At 59.3% G+C, this 19,893-nt stretch overlaps 1 protein-coding gene across 1 annotated transcript in view; it reads right to left on the reverse strand.

Moving 5' to 3' along the window:
- Window positions 1-2,986, reverse strand: part of ADGRG1 (adhesion G protein-coupled receptor G1) — a 12,965-nt gene extending 9,979 nt beyond the window's left edge. The window contains 3 exon segments of the mRNA XM_008068024.2: window positions 1-97; window positions 1,642-2,064; window positions 2,923-2,986. Of these exon segments, the coding sequence (XP_008066215.1) occupies window positions 1-97; window positions 1,642-2,064; window positions 2,923-2,986 (584 nt within the window).
- Between the last annotated feature and the right edge of the window lie 16,907 nt (window positions 2,987-19,893).

Consider the following 19,893-nt stretch of genomic DNA (forward strand, 5'->3'; position numbering starts at 1 on the left):
TTCCCGGGCCGCCGCAGGAGCTGGCTGAGCAGCTGCAGGTCCCGCTTCAGCTCGCACATGTCCACCGAGGCGTTGAGCGAGGCCTTGTGCGGGGGCCCTGGGGGACGGGGCCGGCTGAGGAGGGGGCCCGCCCTCAGGCTCGGGTTAAATCCCCACCGTGGTCGCGTCGCAAGGGGAGACGGAGGCTCCAAGGAGGGGCCTGGGTGCCCCCGAGGTCGCTCGGAGGGGACTCTGCGGACAGGCCTGGCGCCCTCGGCTCACCTGGAGCAGGGAGGCTCCTGCCAGGGCCCGGGGCCAGCCAGGCCTCCTCGGGAGGGACGTGGGGCCCTGAGAGGGGCTCGAGAGACGCGCTCCCCCCGCCCCCAGCCTCCCTGACCCCAGGCTGAAGGCCTGCGCCATCGAGGTAGGCAGGTCCTAGGCAGCTTTAGTTTTTCTTTTTAGGATTTTTTATTTTTTTGAGTCGGGGTCTCACTGTCGCTCAGGCTGGAGTGCAGTGGTGCCATCACGGCTCACTGCAGCCTCCACCTCCCGGCCCCGGCGAGCCTTCCGCCTCAGCTTTTCCAGCATCTGGGACTACAGGTGCGCACCACCACGCCCGGCTAATTTTTTATTTTTATTTTGTAGAGATGAGGTCTCACTATGTTGCCCAGGCTGGTCACGAACTCCTGGGCTAAGCTATTCTCCTGCCTCGGCTTCCCAAAGTGTTGGCATTACGGGTGTGAGCCACCGAGCCCAGCCAGCCCTATCTTTTAAATAGATAACCGAGAAAGCCTGGCTTGGAGGTGATTTAAAAACCCTCTACGGGCCAAACAGGACCAGGCCAAGTGTGTTCTTCAGGATGTCAGTTTGCAACCAGGCCCGACTCTGACCTAAATCCTCCCAGGTTGGGTGCAGAACTCCCGCCTTGGGGGGACCCTCCATCCTACTGCCCAGGCCTTGCCTGCTGCACGGCACCTGGCCAGGAGCTGCTCCCTACCCTCGACCTGCTAACATAAACTGCTGTGTCCCTTGCCCTGGGAGCCCCCCTATGAACTTGAGATGCTGGAAAGGAATCAGAATCCCCCAGTAAAGCCTGGCGTTCCTCCCCGCCTCCCCATGGGTCAGCACTTAAGGGGAGACCGTGGCTGCACTGTACCTGCCACACCCCAGGCAGAAGATGCAGCCTCCAGACTCCAGCCTCAATGCTCTCCTGGCCTTTGACCTCTTTTACTACCCTCCACCCCACCCCCGACACCAGACAGCTGCTGGGTTCACATCCTGGCTCGGCCCCCCGTTTGCTAGCTGTGCAACTTCAGGCAGCCTCTCTGTGCCTGTTTCCTTTTCTGCGAAATGAGGTCAGGCTCCTGATCTGCTCTCCCCTCTCCCCCCGCATTCTCTCACTCTCCTTCTCGGAGACCCTCCCTGCAGCCTCGGGATAGTCCTTGCCCCTCCGCCCTTACCCTCACAGAGCTTCCTGATGTGCACCTCTGGTCACACTCCTCCCCTCCCCAGATGCCCTGGATGGCTCCTCACTGCCTGTAAGAAGCATCCCAGGCACCGTGACCCGCCCCGAGAGCCAGCCCCCTCTGTGTCCTGCCAGCCCTGGCTCCAGCCTCCTCCAGCCTCTGCCCAAGCCATCCCTCCTGCCCGGAAGCGCCTTACTGTGGAAGGAGAAGGTGAAGCCAGCAGCGCCGGGCAGGCTAGTGTTCTGTGGACTCCACCAGGAGCTGACTGAGGTGGCCAGCAGCAGGGGTCCCGGGGCCGGGCTCTCCCCCTGGTGCCTGAAGCAGAGGAGGTCAGAGGCTTTGTCGCTCAGCAGGAAGTCGTTCTTGCCATAGCGAAGATGCAGCTTCCCAGTGTGTCGGGTCCAGTAGAGGCAGAAGTGGTAGAGGCCTCTGGGGTCTGGGAAGTGTCGGGAAGCCTGGGGGGCTGCCTGGAAGGGGGCGCGGATGGTGAGGTTGTCCTCGGAGTTCCTGATGGTGATGTGCAGCTCGGGAGTCTGCTCATAGTGGAGGCTGCTCTTCTGCGTCTGGTTCCGCTGGCCGCAGAACCGGAAGTCTTCCCTGGGCCCTCCGCCGTGGCCACCTGAGGAGGCAGAGGCTGCAGATGGGTCCCTGCAGCAGGGACCGGCCAGAGGCACGGGAGGGGACAAGTCCTGGGCGAAGAACACATGGGCCCAGAGCCTGGGACTCACACCCATTCCAAGGACCTACATTGCAAAGGGTCTACAAGGATGTGTAAGTCCTTCCTGCTCAAAAATTACTGGGTTCAGCCGGGCTCGGTGGCTCAGCCTGTAATCCCGCGCCTTGGGAAGCTGAGGTGAGTGGATTGCCTGAGCCCGCGGGTTCAAGACCCGCCTGGGCAACTTAGTGAGACCTCATCTCTACAATAAATCAAAAAATTAGCTGGGCATGGTAGCGCGCGCCTGTAGTTCCAGCTACTTGGAAGGCTGAGACGGAAGGATCGCCGGAGCCCAGCAGGTCGAGGCTGCGGCCACTGCACTCCAGTCTGGGCGACAGAGTGAGACTCCAACTCAAAAAAAAAAAAAAAAAATTATTGGGTTCAAAATATGAAAAGAGTAAACTGAAAATTAACAGTCATTTCAAAGGCAAAAACTATTTTCAACAGCAATATTTAATAAGGCTGTGGCTGCCACAGACAGTTGTGCAGGCAGTACGTTGCACAAGAATGCTCTGGCTGCAGAGGCGAGCGGGGTGGACACCCAATGCACGTTCCCCACCCCAAGCCATGCACTGTTGGGCTGCACCTGCCAGAAGGGAGGAGTGCCTTTTTCTTTTCTCCAAGGTACGATCCACTAGCTGAGCTGTGCCTGCAGGCCAGGTCTGCCCAAAGGAGGTAGCAGGGGCACTGGCAGCTGCCCTAGGCACGGGGGCATTTTCACCTAAGTCCCCACACTCCCAGGGTGCCCCCAGGAAAGCCCACCTTGGACCTGGAAGAGCAGAGGCAGCAGGAGCAGCACCGCCTGCAGCAGCACGTGGGCAGCCATCTTCCTCCCACAGAGTGACCCTGAGAAGTGTCCACCTGGAAGAGGCCAGGAAGTTCAGCTGGGAGCCTGGACAGTGCCATGCATGACTGGGCCGGCCCTGCCAGTGTAGCATGGATGTGGGCCACAAGGTGGGGAGCAAGTGTGGAAACAGCCCGTGGCCCTCCCCAGCTGGCCAGAAGCTGAGTAACAAGAGGTGGTGGCAGTCCAGAGCCCACAAGCTCGAGGCCCACCTTCCACTTGCTGCAGGACCCTGGGCCAGGCCCTCAGGATGGGACCTGGATGCAGAGTGAACCCGGTGGCGAGGGTTCCACTTAGGACCACCCCACCTTGTCCCTGTGGAGGAAAAGGGGGCTCTCGGAGTTCTCCCAGCCCCCTCCCCATCCTCGTCCCTGAGACCAGCTCAGAGGACACCGCCTCCGGGAAGTCTTCCTCAACTCCCTCCCGACTCGGTCCAAACCTCCTTTGGTTCTCGCCACTGGCCGGAATCCACTGCTGGTCTCCCCCAGGCAGTGTGGGATGGTGGGTGTCCTCCTGGGCCACAGGGGAGCTCTCAGGGCCCCGGGGCACAGAGGCTGCTTACGGGCTGTGAGGGTGCGGGCGAAGGGGCTGAGGACCCGCGCGTCCTGGGCGCCCTCTGCAGGGGCCGGAGGGAAGGGCGCTTCCCATCACGACCGCCAGGGGGAGCCCGCTCCCCGGGCCCAAGACTGCAGAAGGACGTCGCCGTCGCTGCTGGGGACTAGGACTCGGCATTGCCCAACGAGGGGGCAGGCTCCCCATCCCGGCACTGAGTGGGCACCCTTGCTCCCCCCACGTCCTTTATTAGCTGAGCGCCTATCATCTGCCAGCCTCTGTGCAGACCCGTCCCAACCCTGCACCTGCATGAGCTCTCAGCTGCAACCCTGTGGGGTGGGCACTACTGTCCACCCATTTCACAGAGGGGGAACCTGAGGCCCAAAGGGTTAAATAAATGACTCGTCCGAGAATGCTCCGGAGGTCTGGGGCTTTCCCTGCCTGGTCAGGGCTGCAGTGCCCAGCAGGGAAGCTGTGGGCCTGGCACTTACAGAGCTGACGGTGGCTTGGCCCTCCCTGCCGCCCGCTGGTGCTGTGATAGAGTGGGGCGCCCACAGACACAGCAGACAACCTCATCCTGTGGAAAGCAGCAACTAGCCGCAGTGACAGAGGAACAAGCCAGAGGAAGCCTGGCAACCCAGGGACACGCGAGGAGTCTGCGTTGGGGAGAAACCAAGGAGAGCTTTCAGGAAGAGGCAGCTTTTGAACCGAATGTTTGACAGCAGCATTAAAGGGAGGGGCGTCCCAGGTGGATGCTCACTGTCTTCCCTTGAATGAACCTGGCCCTTCAAGCCAGAGTCAGTCCCTTGTGCCACCAGGTTTTGTCAGTCTAGTTACAGGTTAAACGGGCTCATCATCTTGCCCCGTGGCATCCCAGGGCCTCTTGAGAAGTAGAACACGAGTGCGTTTGGGGGAAGTTTGCAATCTGTGAGGTTTCACAGGCCCGTCTCAGCATTCTGATTCCTTTAGAAACCACCTCCTGCCGTGCTACCCCAGACCAGCAGAAGGAAACCAGAATCCGGGGACAGGGAGCATGTTCCTCCCAGAGACCCTCTTCCTCCTTCCTTCCTGCCGATCTCATCACCGTCCATCTCTGAACCTCAGTCTGAAGGCCACTTCCTCCAGGCAGCCCCCTCACTGTGACCACCAATCTCCCCTTGTAAACGCAAAGCTGAAAGAACGCTTTGAGAATTTGGTTCAGAGTCTCCATTTTATGGTGCTTGGATCCCAGACCCAAAGAGGACCAATGACTTCCTGAGGTCACACACTAAGCAGGGGAGGGGCTGGCCAGCATTCGTGTCTCTCTCTGGCCAACTGACCTTCAGAGGGAGCCCTCACTGTCGGCAGGCAAGGCTGCAGGGCAGTCTTACAGTAACCCTCCTGGATTGGCCCTTGAGAGGAGGAATGGCCAGGGAGTGAACTCCCCATCACTAGAAGGAAACAAGTGAAGCTGCACCTCCATGGGGTGCCATGGAAGGGATTCAGACACACACAAGGGACCCACTGCCCTGGACCCTTTCTGAGCCATCCCCACCCCAGCTGGCTGCTTGAACAGTCACTCCAAAGTAGACACTCTGGACCCATCAGCATTTTTAAGTCTTGGCAGGAGGGGCTTCCTGGCTTCCTTTAACCCACCCTTAGCTATCAGGGTAGACGCTGGAGCCAGACTGCCTGAGTTCAAATCCTGACTCCCCCAGTCACTAGCTGTGTGTCCTAGGGCTAGTTATTCACCCTCTCTGGGCCTCACCTTCCTCCCTTGTAAAGGGGAATAAAAATCAAGTCCACCTCACAGGTCACTGTGAGAGTTCCATGAATGGACAACTGCACAGGTCTTAAAACGGGGCCACGTGCAGGGCAGGCGCTACAGATGTCAGCTAAATGTCCCTGTATACTTCCTGACCAGCCCATGCTGGCCCCTAGCTCAGACCCTGGGGCCTGTCACAGGCCCCTCCTCCCCTTTCAAGCATGCCCCAGGAGGCCAGCTCACCCCCCACCCGGAGCACCTAGAGGGGAAATTCTTAGCGCATGAAGCTTCCTTTCCGGGAAGGCTGAAACCCCACCCAGAAAACTTCCCGGAGAAGCCCCCGCGGGCAGGAGGGCTAGGCAGGGGACCAGGCTCCAGCCCAGATTGGGCAGGGGAGGGCCTGTCCTGCTTGTCCCCTGCCATGTGCCCCCCATGCCTGCTTCCCTCACCCCCCCCGTGCACACCCACCTACCCATCTCCGACCCAGAGGGCCGTGTCCACAGTGGAGGCCGCTGCCCCAGGCCTCCCAGCAGGGCTTCTGAATGCCCCGTCACCAGCTCAGTGCCTCCCTCCTGCTCAGCCACCAAGGGGCCCTGGCTCCAGAGGGGAAGGGAGCCCAGACCAGGAGCCGGGGACCATACCCAAGCCTTGGCACAGAACAGGCTGCAGGGACCCAACTCTGGCCTCTGGAGCTCAGAACCTCGGAGCCGGCAGCCTCAGCCATGAACAAGGCCAGCTCAGGCAAGGCTCACCGTCACCTCACACCGCACGGGGCCAGGGCTAAGGGGAGCTGCCGGGAAGTGGGTGTTCCAGCCACACCATGATGGTCTGTGTCATCACACTAAGTCCTCAGAGCCACCCGGCAGGCGGGCGGGTCCTACTGTGTCACCATTTTACAGATTAGGAAACTGAGACTGGGGAAGGGCGCCAGCTCCAGGATCCCACGGGGGTGGTGCCCAGCCCTGCCATCCCCGTGGAGCTGCACTGGTGAGGGTCTCAGACATGCACATATCCCTGGCTGGGGGGGTCCCCAAAGAGAAGGAGAGAAAAATGGGGAGCAGCCGAGACCCAGGCAGCGCCGACACTTCCAGCCTGGGAGAGAAGGTGCTGGGGCCAAGCAGCCCAGGGAGTCCCCACCCCCAGTTCCCCTTCCAGAGAGCCACTCGGACCTCAGGCCTTCCGTAAACACACACAGGACACAACGGCCTGGCCTGGCCTGCCAACACAGCGTCCCTGGGGATTCGGCAGCGGAGGGCAGCGGGGGCGTCTGAACCAAGACACCTTCACCCTCTCCCCAGCCAGGGCTGGCTGCCCACGACGGGGCTCCAGTTCCAGCTTGGGCCCAGCCCTTCCCCTCTTGGGGTGGGCAGGGGACCCAGGGCTCACTTTCCCCCGGGTGGCCTGAGTCACTTCCTCTGCCATCCCGTGTGGAGCCACGGTGTCACCGCCGGCCCAGTCCAAGCTCCTGGAAAAGTCATTTCCTCAGAGGATGGAGGTGGAAGTTGAGAGGACAGGACTGGACGGCTCTGGGTTAACCCTTCCCCAGGCGGGTGCCTCTGCCCTCTCCCGCCAGGGGCCGTGGGGACACGGTCTCTGCTCCTTTCTTCTTCTTCATCTGCATACAGCGGCTAGGGACACATGCGGCCCACCTCACCGCACTGTCCCAGAGCCGGGACTCGCTTCCCTGACCCGGGACACTCCGGTCCCCCTCGACACGCCTCCCCCGAAGCTGGACCTCACTGCCCATCTCCCACCAGGGCTAACCCGAGTCCTTGCCAGCCCATGGCCCACACTCCACATGACGTGCCCCGATGCCACAAGAGCTCCCGTCAGAAGTGCCCAAACCTGCCGAGGAGTCAGACTCTTGTCCCCCCAACCCTGGTGTAGGCTGAGATGCAGATTCACAGACCCGGCACACCAAGGGTCTGATGTGTCAGGTGGCGTGAGCTTGGGAACCTGGCCTTAACGAACGTCCCACTGATCAACGCACGGTGGGCTTGGCGACCACTGGTCCACAAGCCCGGACAGACACCAGCAGCCCTGTTCTAGAGAGGGTCAGAAAGAGGAGAGGACACGCCCTGTCTCCCTCAGCTGCTGAGTGACAGGGCTGGCACTTGGGGCCAGGGCAACCTGTGTCCTGACGTACCGCCCCGCTCCCCTGTGAGGAGGACACAGCATGCCCGTCTATGCCCTCCTCCCAGCATCTGGCAGGGTGCTGGATACCTGGAAGGGGCCCCTTGAAGGACAGGCGGTGGGTGGGGCGGAGTGATGGGAAGGGAGCCAGGCAGGGAGGAACAGGGCAGCTCCGGGGTCGAGCCTGGGCTTGCCCACCTGGGGAGCTCCCCGATAATGGCCTTCACTGGGCAAGGGAATAGGACCCTGAAATTCAGGAATGCCGGAGAGGGCCCCAGCTTCCGATTACCCCACACTCAGTTACTGTCTGGCGTCACGCAGAGCGCGTTCCACAGATGAACAGTTCAGGCCTCACCGTGACCCTAGGGGCAGATGCTGGCGCTCTTGTCAACCTCCCAATAACTCTAGGAGGCAGACACCGTCAATCGCGTGATCGCGCAATAACCCTATGGAGCAGATGCTGTCAATCATGCAACTCTTAGAGTAACTACGAGGTTGGGAGACGTGGGAGGAAGAGGACCTCAGCCAGCCACCGTTCCAGCCCCTTCCTCAGCTGCCTTCCCATGACAGGGGGCAACATGGAGCTCCGACTGCCTACCTCGGGCCCAAGTGGAAGACTGCAGGAAGAGAGGGTTAGCTCAGGAAGGGGGTGGGTGAGGGGGACTCCTGAGTGTGCGTCCATACGTGTGTGTGCCTGTGCACATGAAGGTGTGTGCAGAGGGCAGGGAGGACAGAGCCAAAGGAGGCTGGGGGTCGGGTCAGCTCTGCCAGGAGGGAGGGGTAGAGCACGGAGAGCGGCGCGAGGGCAGAGGGCCCTGCAGGTGCTTCCTCCAAGACGGGTGGATGGCTGAGGGGACCCTCCTTCCAACGGCCTCTAAGAGTTTTCGTTACAGTAAGTCTTACTTAGAAACACCATGTACCCAACAGCTTAAAGAGACACTCCAGTCAGCCCAGGTGGGACCCAGCCCCCACCCCCCAGCAGCTCCCAAACGCCAGACCCCTCCCCTCCCCCCATTCCCACTCCACATGTGGGGTGACCGAAGCCCAAACCAAGCGACCCCAGAGATCTCCCTCCAAGAAGGTGCCCTGGGATCACCAGGGGAAGCAGAGTGACCTCAAGTTCCAGGAATGTTTTCATAATGAAGGAGAATAAAGATTAAGCTCACTGCCCCAGAGGCTGGCGGGTGCCCAGGCACACCATTGCACCAGACTCGCTGGACAGCCACCCCCGCCTGCCCAGGCCTCACCCCTGCAGCTTCTGGCTCAGCCTGGTCCTTGGGCCACGACTCCCCTGTGTGTCCAGACGGTCCCTGGGCCCATGGGGAAACTGGGGAAGTGGACAAGTAGGGGCACTCCCTGCCAGCCCAAAAGAGAAGGGCCTGCCCACAAGAAAGGATGCTGCTGAGTCTTCCCGGAGAGCCAGCTGTCCCCATCCTCCTGTACGAGGGACTGGGCATTGGCATGGGAGGCCAACACAGTCACCTAACCAGGAGTGAACCTGGCTTTGAGTCTTCCCAGCTTTGGCACACACCCGTCCTCCCTGTGATGCCAGCCTGTGACACATCTGCAAGAGTCCCACTGCCTTGGGCCTCGGGACCCCACCCCCACCCTGGCTCCACAGTGCCTGGCAGGACACCAGATAGTGGTGGGACTAAACAGGGGTCTGCTGGGTAAGGGAAAAGGACACTGGAATCCAGGAATGCCGGGGAGGCCCCCAGCTTCCGATTATCCACACTCAGTTACTGTCTGGCATCACGCAGAGCGCATTCCACAGATGAACAGTTCAGGCCTCACCGTGACCCTAGGGGAAGATGCTGGCGCTCTTGTCATCTCCCAATAACTCTAGGATGCAGACACCGTCAATCGCGTGATCGCGCAATAACCCTATGGAGCAGATGCTGTCAATCATGCAACTCTTAGAGTAACTACGAGGCAAATGTTGTTAGTGTCCTATTTTGCAGATAAGGACGCTAAGCCCAGAGAGGTCAGGGGACAGCAGAGATCCACAGCAAGTGAGTGACTAAGCCAGGACTTGAGCCCATGTTCCCCTGACCCCCAACCCCATGCGTTTAGCCATTTTGATCTACTGAATTGCTTCCCTTCTTGTGGGACTCAGTCTCCCCATCTGCACCATGAGGGAGCTCACCAAAGCACTTTCAAGGAGCGCTAGTCCCCAGATTATCTGTGCGCCCTACTTTCTCTTATACATTAGTATATCCACAGCTCTGATAAGTCCTGCAGGAAAGAAACCCACAAAGTTTGGCTGGGCACAGCTTCCAAGCCCAACATGCAAGTGGCCTTTTTTTGCAGAGATACTTATTATCAACAGGAAAAGCAAGTTCTCAGAAATCTTGACACCACACTGAGAAGCCGGCCAGCACCTCCAGCTTCCTCCCTTCCCTCTGAGCTGTCCCAAAGACCATTAGCTGGCGTGAGATGAGCTGCAGGGGCCATTTAGGCTGCAGTGCTCCCCAGGGCAACTCATCACCATCCCTGACACTTCCAGGCAAGAGGTTTCCGAGAGCCTGGGGGATATTCAGGCCCATCCCAGCTCCTGTGGGCGGGGGTGGCAGCAGCAGCAGCAACTCATGGGGAAAGGGGCACTGCCAGGCCTGTCCCCCGGTGAGCCATTCCATTAAAGTTGGCCACAACCAGCTGGGTATTTGGCCTCATCTCAGCAGCTAAGACACTCAGAATGTTGGAATTGAGAGAGACACAGACCGAAAGAAAAAGAGAGAGACAGAATGAGAGAGACAGAGAGGGAGAGAGAGAGAGAGACAAGGCGGGGGGGAGACAGAGAGAGAGAGAGAGAGAGACAGAGCGAGAGAGAGAGAGAGACAAAAGGGGGGAGACAGAGAGAGAGAGGGAATGCAAGAGCTTTTAGGAGCTGAGAATTAAGCCTCTTAGAATTTTATTGAAGCCAGGCATAGTGGCACGCCTGTAGTCCCAGCTACTTGGGAGGCTGAGGAGGGAGGATCACTGGAGCCCAGGAGTTCAAGGCTGCAGAGAGCTTGACTGTATCACTGCACGCCAGCCTGGGTGACAGGAGGAGCGCATCCAGTCCAGACCTGGCCGCCCCAGGATTAGCCCAGTGCACTTGGGGCTTGGGCGCTGAGGTGTGTGTGAGCAGTCAGGGACTCTGCACCAGGCCATTCAGCTCATGCTCCCAGGGTGTCTGCGGCAGAGGCTGCAGCAGAGACAGAAGCTCAGGGCCAAGTTTCCCCAGCCCATCCTCAGGGCAGCTGAGGCCAGCCTCCTGGGTGCGGGGCACACACCAGTCAGCGCCTGCCCAGGGAGGGCACATTCCCAGAGTAGGGGTGGCAGGAATTAGGGGCACTTGGCCCAGACCAGCTCGGCACCAACTGGCCTGGAACCTTCGGGCCACCTGTTCCTCCTCTCTGGATCTCAGTCTCCCCCTCTGCCAAGCGGGCGGCTGTTATCATTGTTCCCCACCTGGCTTCTCTGTAGCCCCATCAAAACTGAGCAGCCTTCGAGATGCCTGCAGGTAAGAGCAGGGCTTACCTCTAAGCTGTCAGTGAAGGGCAGAGAGGATGCTGGGCTGTCTCGTCCGCCCTGGCCAGACGTTCTTCCCTCTCAGACCACAACCCACCCCGGCCGTCTGGCCAAAGTTCCCTTTTCTGTCTGCGTTCCCACGTTGCCCAAGGCCAGGCCCACAGGATCAGCCCAGTTACCTCCCTCCTATCTCTTTTCTGGGGCTGCAGTAGTCCAGCTGCCCCCAGCCTGGCAGAGCGCCCAGCCTTCGGGAGGGACCCTTGGCATTCCCAAGGTCAGCCACCAAGCCACCCTGTCTTTTCTGTCTTTTCTCCTCCTCCTCCAGGTCTTGAAGAACACAGCACACCCTCCCCTACTACACGGGCTGAGTGAGACAGTGAACTCCCTTGCTGAGGCTGGGTTCCTCAGGGGAAGGAGAGTGGGCACTGACCAGGATTCCAGCTCTGCTCCCTGGGCACACAGCGCAGCATCACTGGGCATTAGGGATTCCACACCCCACTGCAGAGGGCCCATCACCGACCACTAGGTGCCTACCACCCACTGCTAGGTGCCCACCACCCACACAGGGTGTCCACCCCAGAAATAAACGAATGCTGGTTAAGCCCTTAGAAGGTGTGAGACAGGGTTCTGGGCGCCTTACCCATAGTAACACATTTAATCCTCCTAAGAATCTTGGTGATATATACCCTGTGCCCACTTAATAAGGGACAGGGAGGCCCTGGAAGGCTCGGTCAACTGCCCGGGGTCACACAGCGAGTAGTGAAGACTGGGTGGAGGCTGGGCCGGACCCAGAACCCATGTGCTTGGCTGAAGCCCGCTTGACCCTAGAGCTCACCTGATGGTTAGAAAGGGCTCTTCTTTCAAAGTCACCGTAAAAAACGCTGCCATCCCCCAGGGGCCAGGTCAGAGGGGCTGTGGGGACTGTCGGGACTCGTCCAGGCGACCCTGGCCACCTCCTCCCAAGATGGCACAGAGCCTGTCTCCAACTCAGGGTGCAGACTGGAGACAAAAGACTTTCTAGCCCGGCTTTGCCTGAGGGAAGGGGTGTGGGGCTCCCACCCCCAGCGCTTCCGTGCAGTTGAGGCTGTTGTCTGCTCAGCTGACTACGTTCCCTCAGAGTACCACCTATGACTCCCCGGGCTCCCCAGCGCCCCCCACTAGCTACACCATCAATGTTGGGGAGAAGGGGGATGGGGAGGAGAGAGGGCAGGAAGGGGAGGGAAAAGACAGAGGGTGAGGGGTAGGAAGAAGGAAAGGAGAAGGCGGTACCGGGAGTACTGGGGATGGGAGGGGGAGAACTGTACCTGGACTCCTTCACAGCCTAAAGAGCGGGAACGGTGAGCGGGGCCTCCGTCTGCAGGCGTGGTGGGGACGGAGGGGACTCAAGAGCCCAAGAGCCGGGCCACTCCAGCCCCCGCCCCCTCACCAGAGATTCAGACAAAGGGGGCAGCGAGGGAAGACGGGCTGAGGAGCCCCGCCAGCAGCGCCAGCGCGGGAGAAGGGGCGCAGGTGACAGCAGTCCCTGGCAACCGTTGCCCTGGCAACCGTGGGCAGCTGCGGGAGGACGTCACCGCAGGCTCCGACCCAGCACAGCGGCGTAGCTTCTAACTTGTCAGGCACCCCTTCAACTGGGACGCTGCCTAGGCCAGGGAGGGAGCTGGCGGGAGGAAGGGCCGGGTCTAGGGAGCACTGGGGACGCCCGCCTGTCTTGAGGGGCCTCAGAGAGCCAGAGCTTCCAATGTCTCAAGAAAAGCAGAATCTCAGATTCGTACACGGAGTCTGCGAGTTTGTCCACATTGACTTTAAAACCATATCTTTTTAGAACCCAATGGGAGCCACCCCTTGTGGCCAAAGTATGTCTAGTGGCAGCGGATTTGGCCTCCAGAGACTGCCAGCCTGTAGCCGTGGCCTCACGCTGGGCTAGACACCCTCTCCCCCCACTGCTGGCTGTCGTGAGCACATGTGCATCCTACTTCCCTGAAAACTCAGGGCCCACCTTCTCCTGGAAGCCTTCGCGGAATACCATGGTCCACCAAGAATCGCTCTTCTGAGATAGCCACCTAGGGAGCAAAGTTTCCTCCTGGCTTTCTTCTAAAGGCCCTCCCTGAGGGCCAGGAGGGGTCAGACTCTTTCCCAGGCTGAGGAGGGAGGAAAAGAGAGTCCAAGCTTCTGAAAACCCCACCATGCGCCAGACACGACCCTGGTCATTTCTGATCCATTTCTGCTACCCTGCACAGGTAGCCCTATTGCACCCATCTTACAGATGGCGAAACAGAGACTTGGGAGGCGAGTGATTTGCTCAAGGTCACCCGGCTGGGAAGGAAGGGTCATGGAACTTAAACGAGACCTCCTCTGAGGCAATGAAGGCATCCAGACCAAGCGCCCATCTGATATTTGGCTAACCCCCCAGCCCCCTGACAACCAGTGCACAGGCAAACTTTATTTGATCACCTCCCGCACTCCTTTGACCTCTAAAAGTCTGTCATACCCACTGACTCAAAGGGGGAAGAGCCTCAAAATGGTGAGATGTCTTCCGCCTGCCTGACAGGATGCAGGAGAGAGCCAGGGCTCAGGCCCCACCAAGGCCGTGGGCTGCAGAGACCAGCAGACAGGCCGGGGCTGTGGAGGGGTTGCAGCATCCTGGGGTTTCCCCCACAGCCACAAGTGCTTCCCAGAGTGCAGGCTCTAGCCCCACGGGTGATCGCACCAAGAGGGGTTTCTGGCAGGGGCTATGGGAAAGGCAGCAGGGGCCTGGGCCTGGGGACGGTGTGCGCGGTGCACGCCCCGCCCCCTCGGTGGAGCAGAGCCAGGGGTGGCCTCGGGGAGGAGGCTGCTATTGTCTCACTGCCGCCCAGAGCTAGGTTCCATTCAGGCCCTATTTTTGGCCCCGGAGGAAGAGGAAAAGAAAGCAAAGAAAGGGGTTGCTGTTCTCTGGTGGAGCCTTCGCCCGGAAGCATCGCACTGCAGGCCCTGGGGCCTAGAAGGCGGCCTCTGTCCGATCAAAGGATCCTGTGCTTGAAAGGACCTGGCTGGGGCTGCTGCTCGGGACCCGGGGGAGGGCACTGATGGATGCCCCAGCCTTTTACACACACTTGGCGCTCACTCACTGCAGCGACACCCAGGGAAGCAGAGGCACGGCATCCGGGGTCTCACATGTGGTTCCTAAACATCCCACCACGTGTGATCGCGATAACACCTGCCATAGCTCGCTGTTGCCCACAGCCGAAAGACAAAGGACCCAGAAGCCGCATTCTTACTTCACACCTGCAGCTCTCCTCGCCAGGGTGAGGGAGACAAGAATGAGAAGTCAGAGAACAAAATAGCAAGCCAGTGGCCCCACACCGATGCCCTGCCTGACACCACCGCATCCCTTCCTTGCACTTGCCAACTCCAGCCACTCCAGGCTCCTGTCCTCAGACACACCTCAGGGCCTTTGCACATACTTTCCCCTAACATAGCACGCTCTTCCCAGGACCTTACCCTGATTGACTCCTTCTCAAGCCTTAACTCTGATGTCCCTGCCCCTGAGAAGACTTCCACGACCACCCAAAGTTATCTTCTGCATCCGACACTCTCTTCCGAGTTTGTTTTATCTTACAGACAGACATGTTTATAATCATTTTGCAGTGCTAACACCAAAATGACCCTGCGATTTGCTTACTGGTTACCTCCTTCTCAGTGTTTGCTGTCTCGTCCACCTTGCCCACCACTGCATCTCTAGTACCTAGCACCGTGCCTGGCCGGCAGAGAAGGCCCAGTGACCGCTAATCGAATAAATGAATGAATTGTACAGAGCTGAGGCTCTAACCCATGTCAGGCAGGCTCCAGTCCCTCCGGCGCCGGGTTGATTCCTGAATGCCACTCTGGGTATGTGGGGGTGGGGTGCCACTTCCCAGTCTCTCACTGGATCAGGGGCTCCCAAAATTGTCCACAGTCAGAGAGCAGGGATAGGATCCGAAACACCAGGCTAATCCCCGTAATACATATCTGGCAAAGGCTCTGAGAAATCCTACAGCACGGAAGCCAGGGAGCCCATGTCTCTCTTAAACCACAGACACACTTTTTTATGATGACTGTGATCCAGTCTGAATCTTTGAGTGCCAAGCTTGGGTTTTCTCTCTCTATGAAGGCAAAGTCACCACCCCAAGGCCCTGGAAGGCCCACTCCTGTGGCTCAGGGCTAAGGGGGCCTAGGCAGATCTGCCGAAGAAGGTGGGCCATGTTCCCGCCTGGGTGCCCCTGGGGTCTCCGAGGTGATGCGCAAGGGGAAACGGCAGTTGTCTGTGGCCAGGGGATCCCGGGGTCTAGGAACCTGGGGGAGTGTCCCAAGGACTAACCTGCAGAGCCACTTGCGGAAGCTGGGGCAGGAAGGGAACCACGCAGAAGTGTGACCCACGTGATATGCATCCCACTCTTGGGAATCACCCTCTCATCCCCATTTTATGGCAGGGGAAACTGAGGCTCAGAGAGGAAGAGCCGCTTGCCCAGGTAACAGCTGGGAAAACCAGATCCAAATTCAGTTCTGTGCACGCCTTTCCCCGTGCTGCCCCCACTGTCCTGCAGGCTGGCCCCACCCGGCCCCTGCCCCAGCATCTCCACTACACAGAGGGTTAGCAGAGCCACCATGTGGAGACTGAGGTGGACGTGGGAGTTCTGTGCTGAACCAGGGGCCCAAGGCCTCCCGGCCAGGAGCTGCACGCTCATTCTTGCATCCATTCTTGTGAACACCAGCCTCCTCTCTGGATGATTGCAATCATGGGGGCTGCTGGCTCTGGTCCCCAAACCCAGGCTGAGGAACAGGGACACATCTCCTGGGCTGGCTGACGCCCCCCGGAGGGGCTCCAGGGAGAGGCGCGGGCTGTCCTCCCACAGCTGGTGAGGGGCACCACGTCCCCTTTCTCCGGCTCGGGCACAGGACCCAGGCAGAAGAGGAGCCGGAGGACAGACCCACCAGCTGGTCCCTGGGCTGTCTGTATAGGGGGCACCGTTCCACAGAGGGCGTGGCCAGCACAACCATGCGTGGGGTTGGTGCAGCTTTGAGGAAACCACTCACAAGGCTCCTTCCGGCCCCGCCTGCTGTCCACAGTTCTAGGGGGTGACATCACACGCAGGTGTGTGGAAGGGGAAGTGTCATGGGATCAGGAACACCTCTACCCAGGTTCGGGTCTGTTGGATAAGGGGGAGGCAGAGGACTTGACGATGTGGGCAGTGGGTGTCCCACTCTATCCCAAACCTTCATCAGTTAGACCCTCCACCTCACTCCCATTCTTCTCGGCTGGGGCCCTCACCCTCTGTGGCACCCGTGGGCTCCTGTAGGCTCCCTGAGCTATACACACACTAACCGTAGCCTCCCAAAGACCAGCTAGATGGCCCTCATGGTGGCAATTGGGGCACGGTGGTGGGCAAGGCCATGCAGGGGCTTTCTGGACAGAGCACCGCCTGCCCCAGACGTTGCCTGATGCTCCAAGGATGACCCAAGTGCCGCCTGGGGACCTAACGACTGGGGAAAACATGGGGGAAGAAAGCTTGAGGCTGGGAGAAGCCCTGAAGGAGGCCTCACAGGATGCCCAAGTCCCCTCTACAACTTCCCTGCCAAACTTGAACACCTACAGGGACAGAGAGCTCACTTCCTCTGATGGGAACAGCCATGTGGAGTGCTAACAGGAAAAAGTTCAGGCTCAGAGTCAGGAGGCCAGGCCCAGATCCCTGGGGACTTTGGCCCGCTCCCTCATCCGTGAAATGCGGATAAAGATTCAAACCCAAGAGGGCCGGCAGCACCCAAGACTGAATGAGGTCTCTGCAGGCCTTGAGTGCATGCTCCAGGGTGGGGGTTGGGTCACGAGTCACCCCCGGACTGTTTGGCCCATGCCCAGATGGTGACACAGCAGACAAGTAGTGGGCAGAGGGCACAGGGCCGAGCATGGCTCAGCTGCCTCTGCCAGCCCTGGGCTCACCCCTAGCATCTGTCACCATCAAGGCAGGTGAGAGCTGGGCAGTTGTCTCCCTGCCACAGGATGGGAGACCCAGGGCGCCAGCCACAGAGCCACACCCTGATGGCCGGACTCAGTCAGGGACCCAGAAGGGCTCAGCCACTCAGCCTGGCTCCCAGGCACTGTGGGAACTCAGCCAGCAAGAAGTGAGCAGAGTGCTGTTCAGCGCCAGGAAAGCTACCCAGCTCGGACCCAGGCCTCCTCTCCAGCAGGATGGTGGTACCTGGGACGGCGTTCTGTGGCTAATGACTGCATCCCGGCTCCCCCAGGCTCAGGGTGACTGAAACTAGCAACTCCAGAACCTGGGTCAGGCCTCAGGTCTTGGGGTGCAAGACGGAGTCACAGGTTGGACAATGCCTCAGGCCAGCAGATCAAGACTCTACTGGATGGGTGTGTCTGAGAGAGTGGACTCTCTGGGGATGGGTGCCTTTCTTGGGGACATCTTGGGAGGGTGGGGCTATTGCTCTGAGGGAAAGTACTGCTCCCTAAGAGAAGGGCTTGTGGTGCCCCAGAATAGTGACAATGACAATAGCACTTGTGGGGCGCCGGGCCCTGAACTCAGCGCTTAAAATCTAATGGCTCACTTACCCCTCTCCGGGTGCCATTAGCATCCTCAGATGGTAACGATTAGGGAAAAGGAACAGAGAGGTCACCTGTCCATGTCCACACAGCCAGGGTAGCTGGGATAGACTGAGGCAGCTCCAGAGCCCACGTCCCCCACTGCCACCTTGTGCTGCCTCTACTGGGGACAGCTAGTCTGAGAGCTAGAGAAGCAAAGGTCTTCATGGACCCCTATAATGTGAGGCCCTCTCCGTTCATACTCATAGGGCCTCATTTCAATATTAGATGTTTGGATGTCTTTTTTTTATTTTTAAAATTAAAAAATTAAAATTTTTTAAATTTAACAGAGACAGGGTCTTGCTATGTTGTCCAGGCTGGTCTTGAACTCCTAGGCTCGAGCAATCTCCTTGCTTCAGCCTTCCAATGTGCTGGGATTACAGGCATGAACCACCCTGTCCAGCCTAGGTTTAGGTATCTTTATTCCCACTTTGCAGCCCCAGTAATGAGGTTTAGAAAAATCAGGCCTCTTGCTCAAGGTCACATTTCAAGGATTTGAACCTAGTTCTGGCTCAACCACCCGTTACCCTGAAGATAAATCCTCAGACTTAGGTGTGTGCAGCCCCTCCCGCAGCCTCACACTGTGCCAGGTACACACTTTGCAGCCATTTGTGGCCCTAAATTCCAGCAACATCCCTGCAAGGAGGTGGCATTGTTATCTCCACATACAGGTGAAGAGACTGAGGTTCAGAGAAGCTGTGACCTTTGGCAGCGGGATATAAGTCTCCAAAGCTCATTTGAAAGTCCACTCCTCCCTACCCAGGGTAGACCTGCCTTGGCAGAAGGTGGGTGAAGACACCCTCCCAAGGCCCTTCAGGCCCCAAACTCTCCCTGGCTCCCTGGTGCTCATTCTGGACTAGGACACGCCTGGGCCTTCTCTCATCTCAGACTCTGCCAGGCCCTGGGCTCAGTGCTTTTCATGGTATGCCCACTTTGGAGATAAGGGCACTGGGGCACAGAAGACTCACCCAGGGGGTAACCTCGCATCTTTGGGGCTTCAGAGTCTGGGCTCTTGCCTCTTGGTGGGGAGGGGACCCTCCAGGCTGGAGCTACTGGGAGGAGGAGGAGGGGAGGGGACAGGGCCTGAGGGGACAGAAGTGGCCTTCTATCTGCTGTTGCTTGTTTTGGAGTTAAGGTGGCCCTGAGCCTGGGAGCCGGGCTGGAGCCATTAGCTGCAGAACCTTCCAGGAGTCCAGACCCAGCTGACTCCAGACGGTGAGGCCATCTCCTCCTACCCCAGGCCAGCTCCCACTAATGCAGGGACTTGCCCACCAGAGCCTGGGAGTTCTGCCAGCATGTCCAGGGCTGAGCTTTTATCTCTGCCTGGAACTGCCAAGTGCACCATAAACCGCTTGAGCCCGAGCAGGCGCCAGCACAGGAGCCCGGTGCCCACCACACTGGCCTCCCTGCCAGAGCATAAGTCAGGCTGGAGGGGAGTGAGTCCAGATGGCTCCGGCTGTCCTGATGGAAGAAGGGATAGGAAAAAGTGCTCCCAAGTTGTTGCAGGTTATCTCTGGGCTTCAGCACATCCATCTGCCCAATGGGAGAGTTAATGATAAAGCCTGGACATCCACATGGGCTAGGCGCTGTCCCGTGTACTTTCCTATGTTAATTCTCTCAGTGCCCCTGGTGTAGATGGGATTGTTACCCACAGTGTACAGACAAGGAGAGAGGCCTAGACCCAAGTCCACACACCAGAAAGAAGTAAAGCCAAGATTCTCCCTAGGCAAGCCAGCCCTGTTGCTGTAAAGGGATGTGGGCTTGGCAGGGACGGGACCACGTGCCCTCTGGCTCCCAGCATGGGTGACCCCTCCCCACCCACGAAAGCCCAGACTCTGGAGCCCCAAGGTTGTAAGGTTACTCATGGGGTAAGCCTCCCATGCCTCAGCGTCCTCATCTCTAAAGTGGACATAGCATGCAAAGCACTGAGCCCAGGGCCTCACAGAGTCTAAGGTCAGAGAAGGGCCAGTCTTGTTCTAGTCCAGATTGGGCCACCAGGGAGCCAAGGGCTTGAAGGGTCTCGGGAAGGTGTCTTAGCCCACCTCCTCCAAGGCAGGCAGAAAACATGTGACTCGACCCGCCCCCAGCCCTGAGTCCCTCTACCCTGCAGCCTAGGCCTGAGCCCAGAACCCGCTCCCCAGGACCTCAGGGAGCTCCAGATGGAGCATGAGGACCAGAGACAGGAGGGGCAAGTTCTCAGCAGAGCGATGGCCCCACCCCGCCTCGCTTGAGAGGCCCCTTTGTGCCAGCCTGCCCCGCCCCCCCATTTGCCATCTGCTTGCTCTCTGGAGTCTGGTCACCCCCAGCTGCCTGGTGGCTCACATGATGCCCCCGTCTGCT

This window comes from Carlito syrichta, unplaced genomic scaffold (genome assembly GCF_000164805.1).
Source record: "Carlito syrichta isolate Samal-C Ts95f unplaced genomic scaffold, Tarsius_syrichta-2.0.1 Scaffold309854, whole genome shotgun sequence".
In the NCBI taxonomy this organism is placed as follows: Eukaryota; Metazoa; Chordata; class Mammalia; order Primates; family Tarsiidae; genus Carlito; species Carlito syrichta.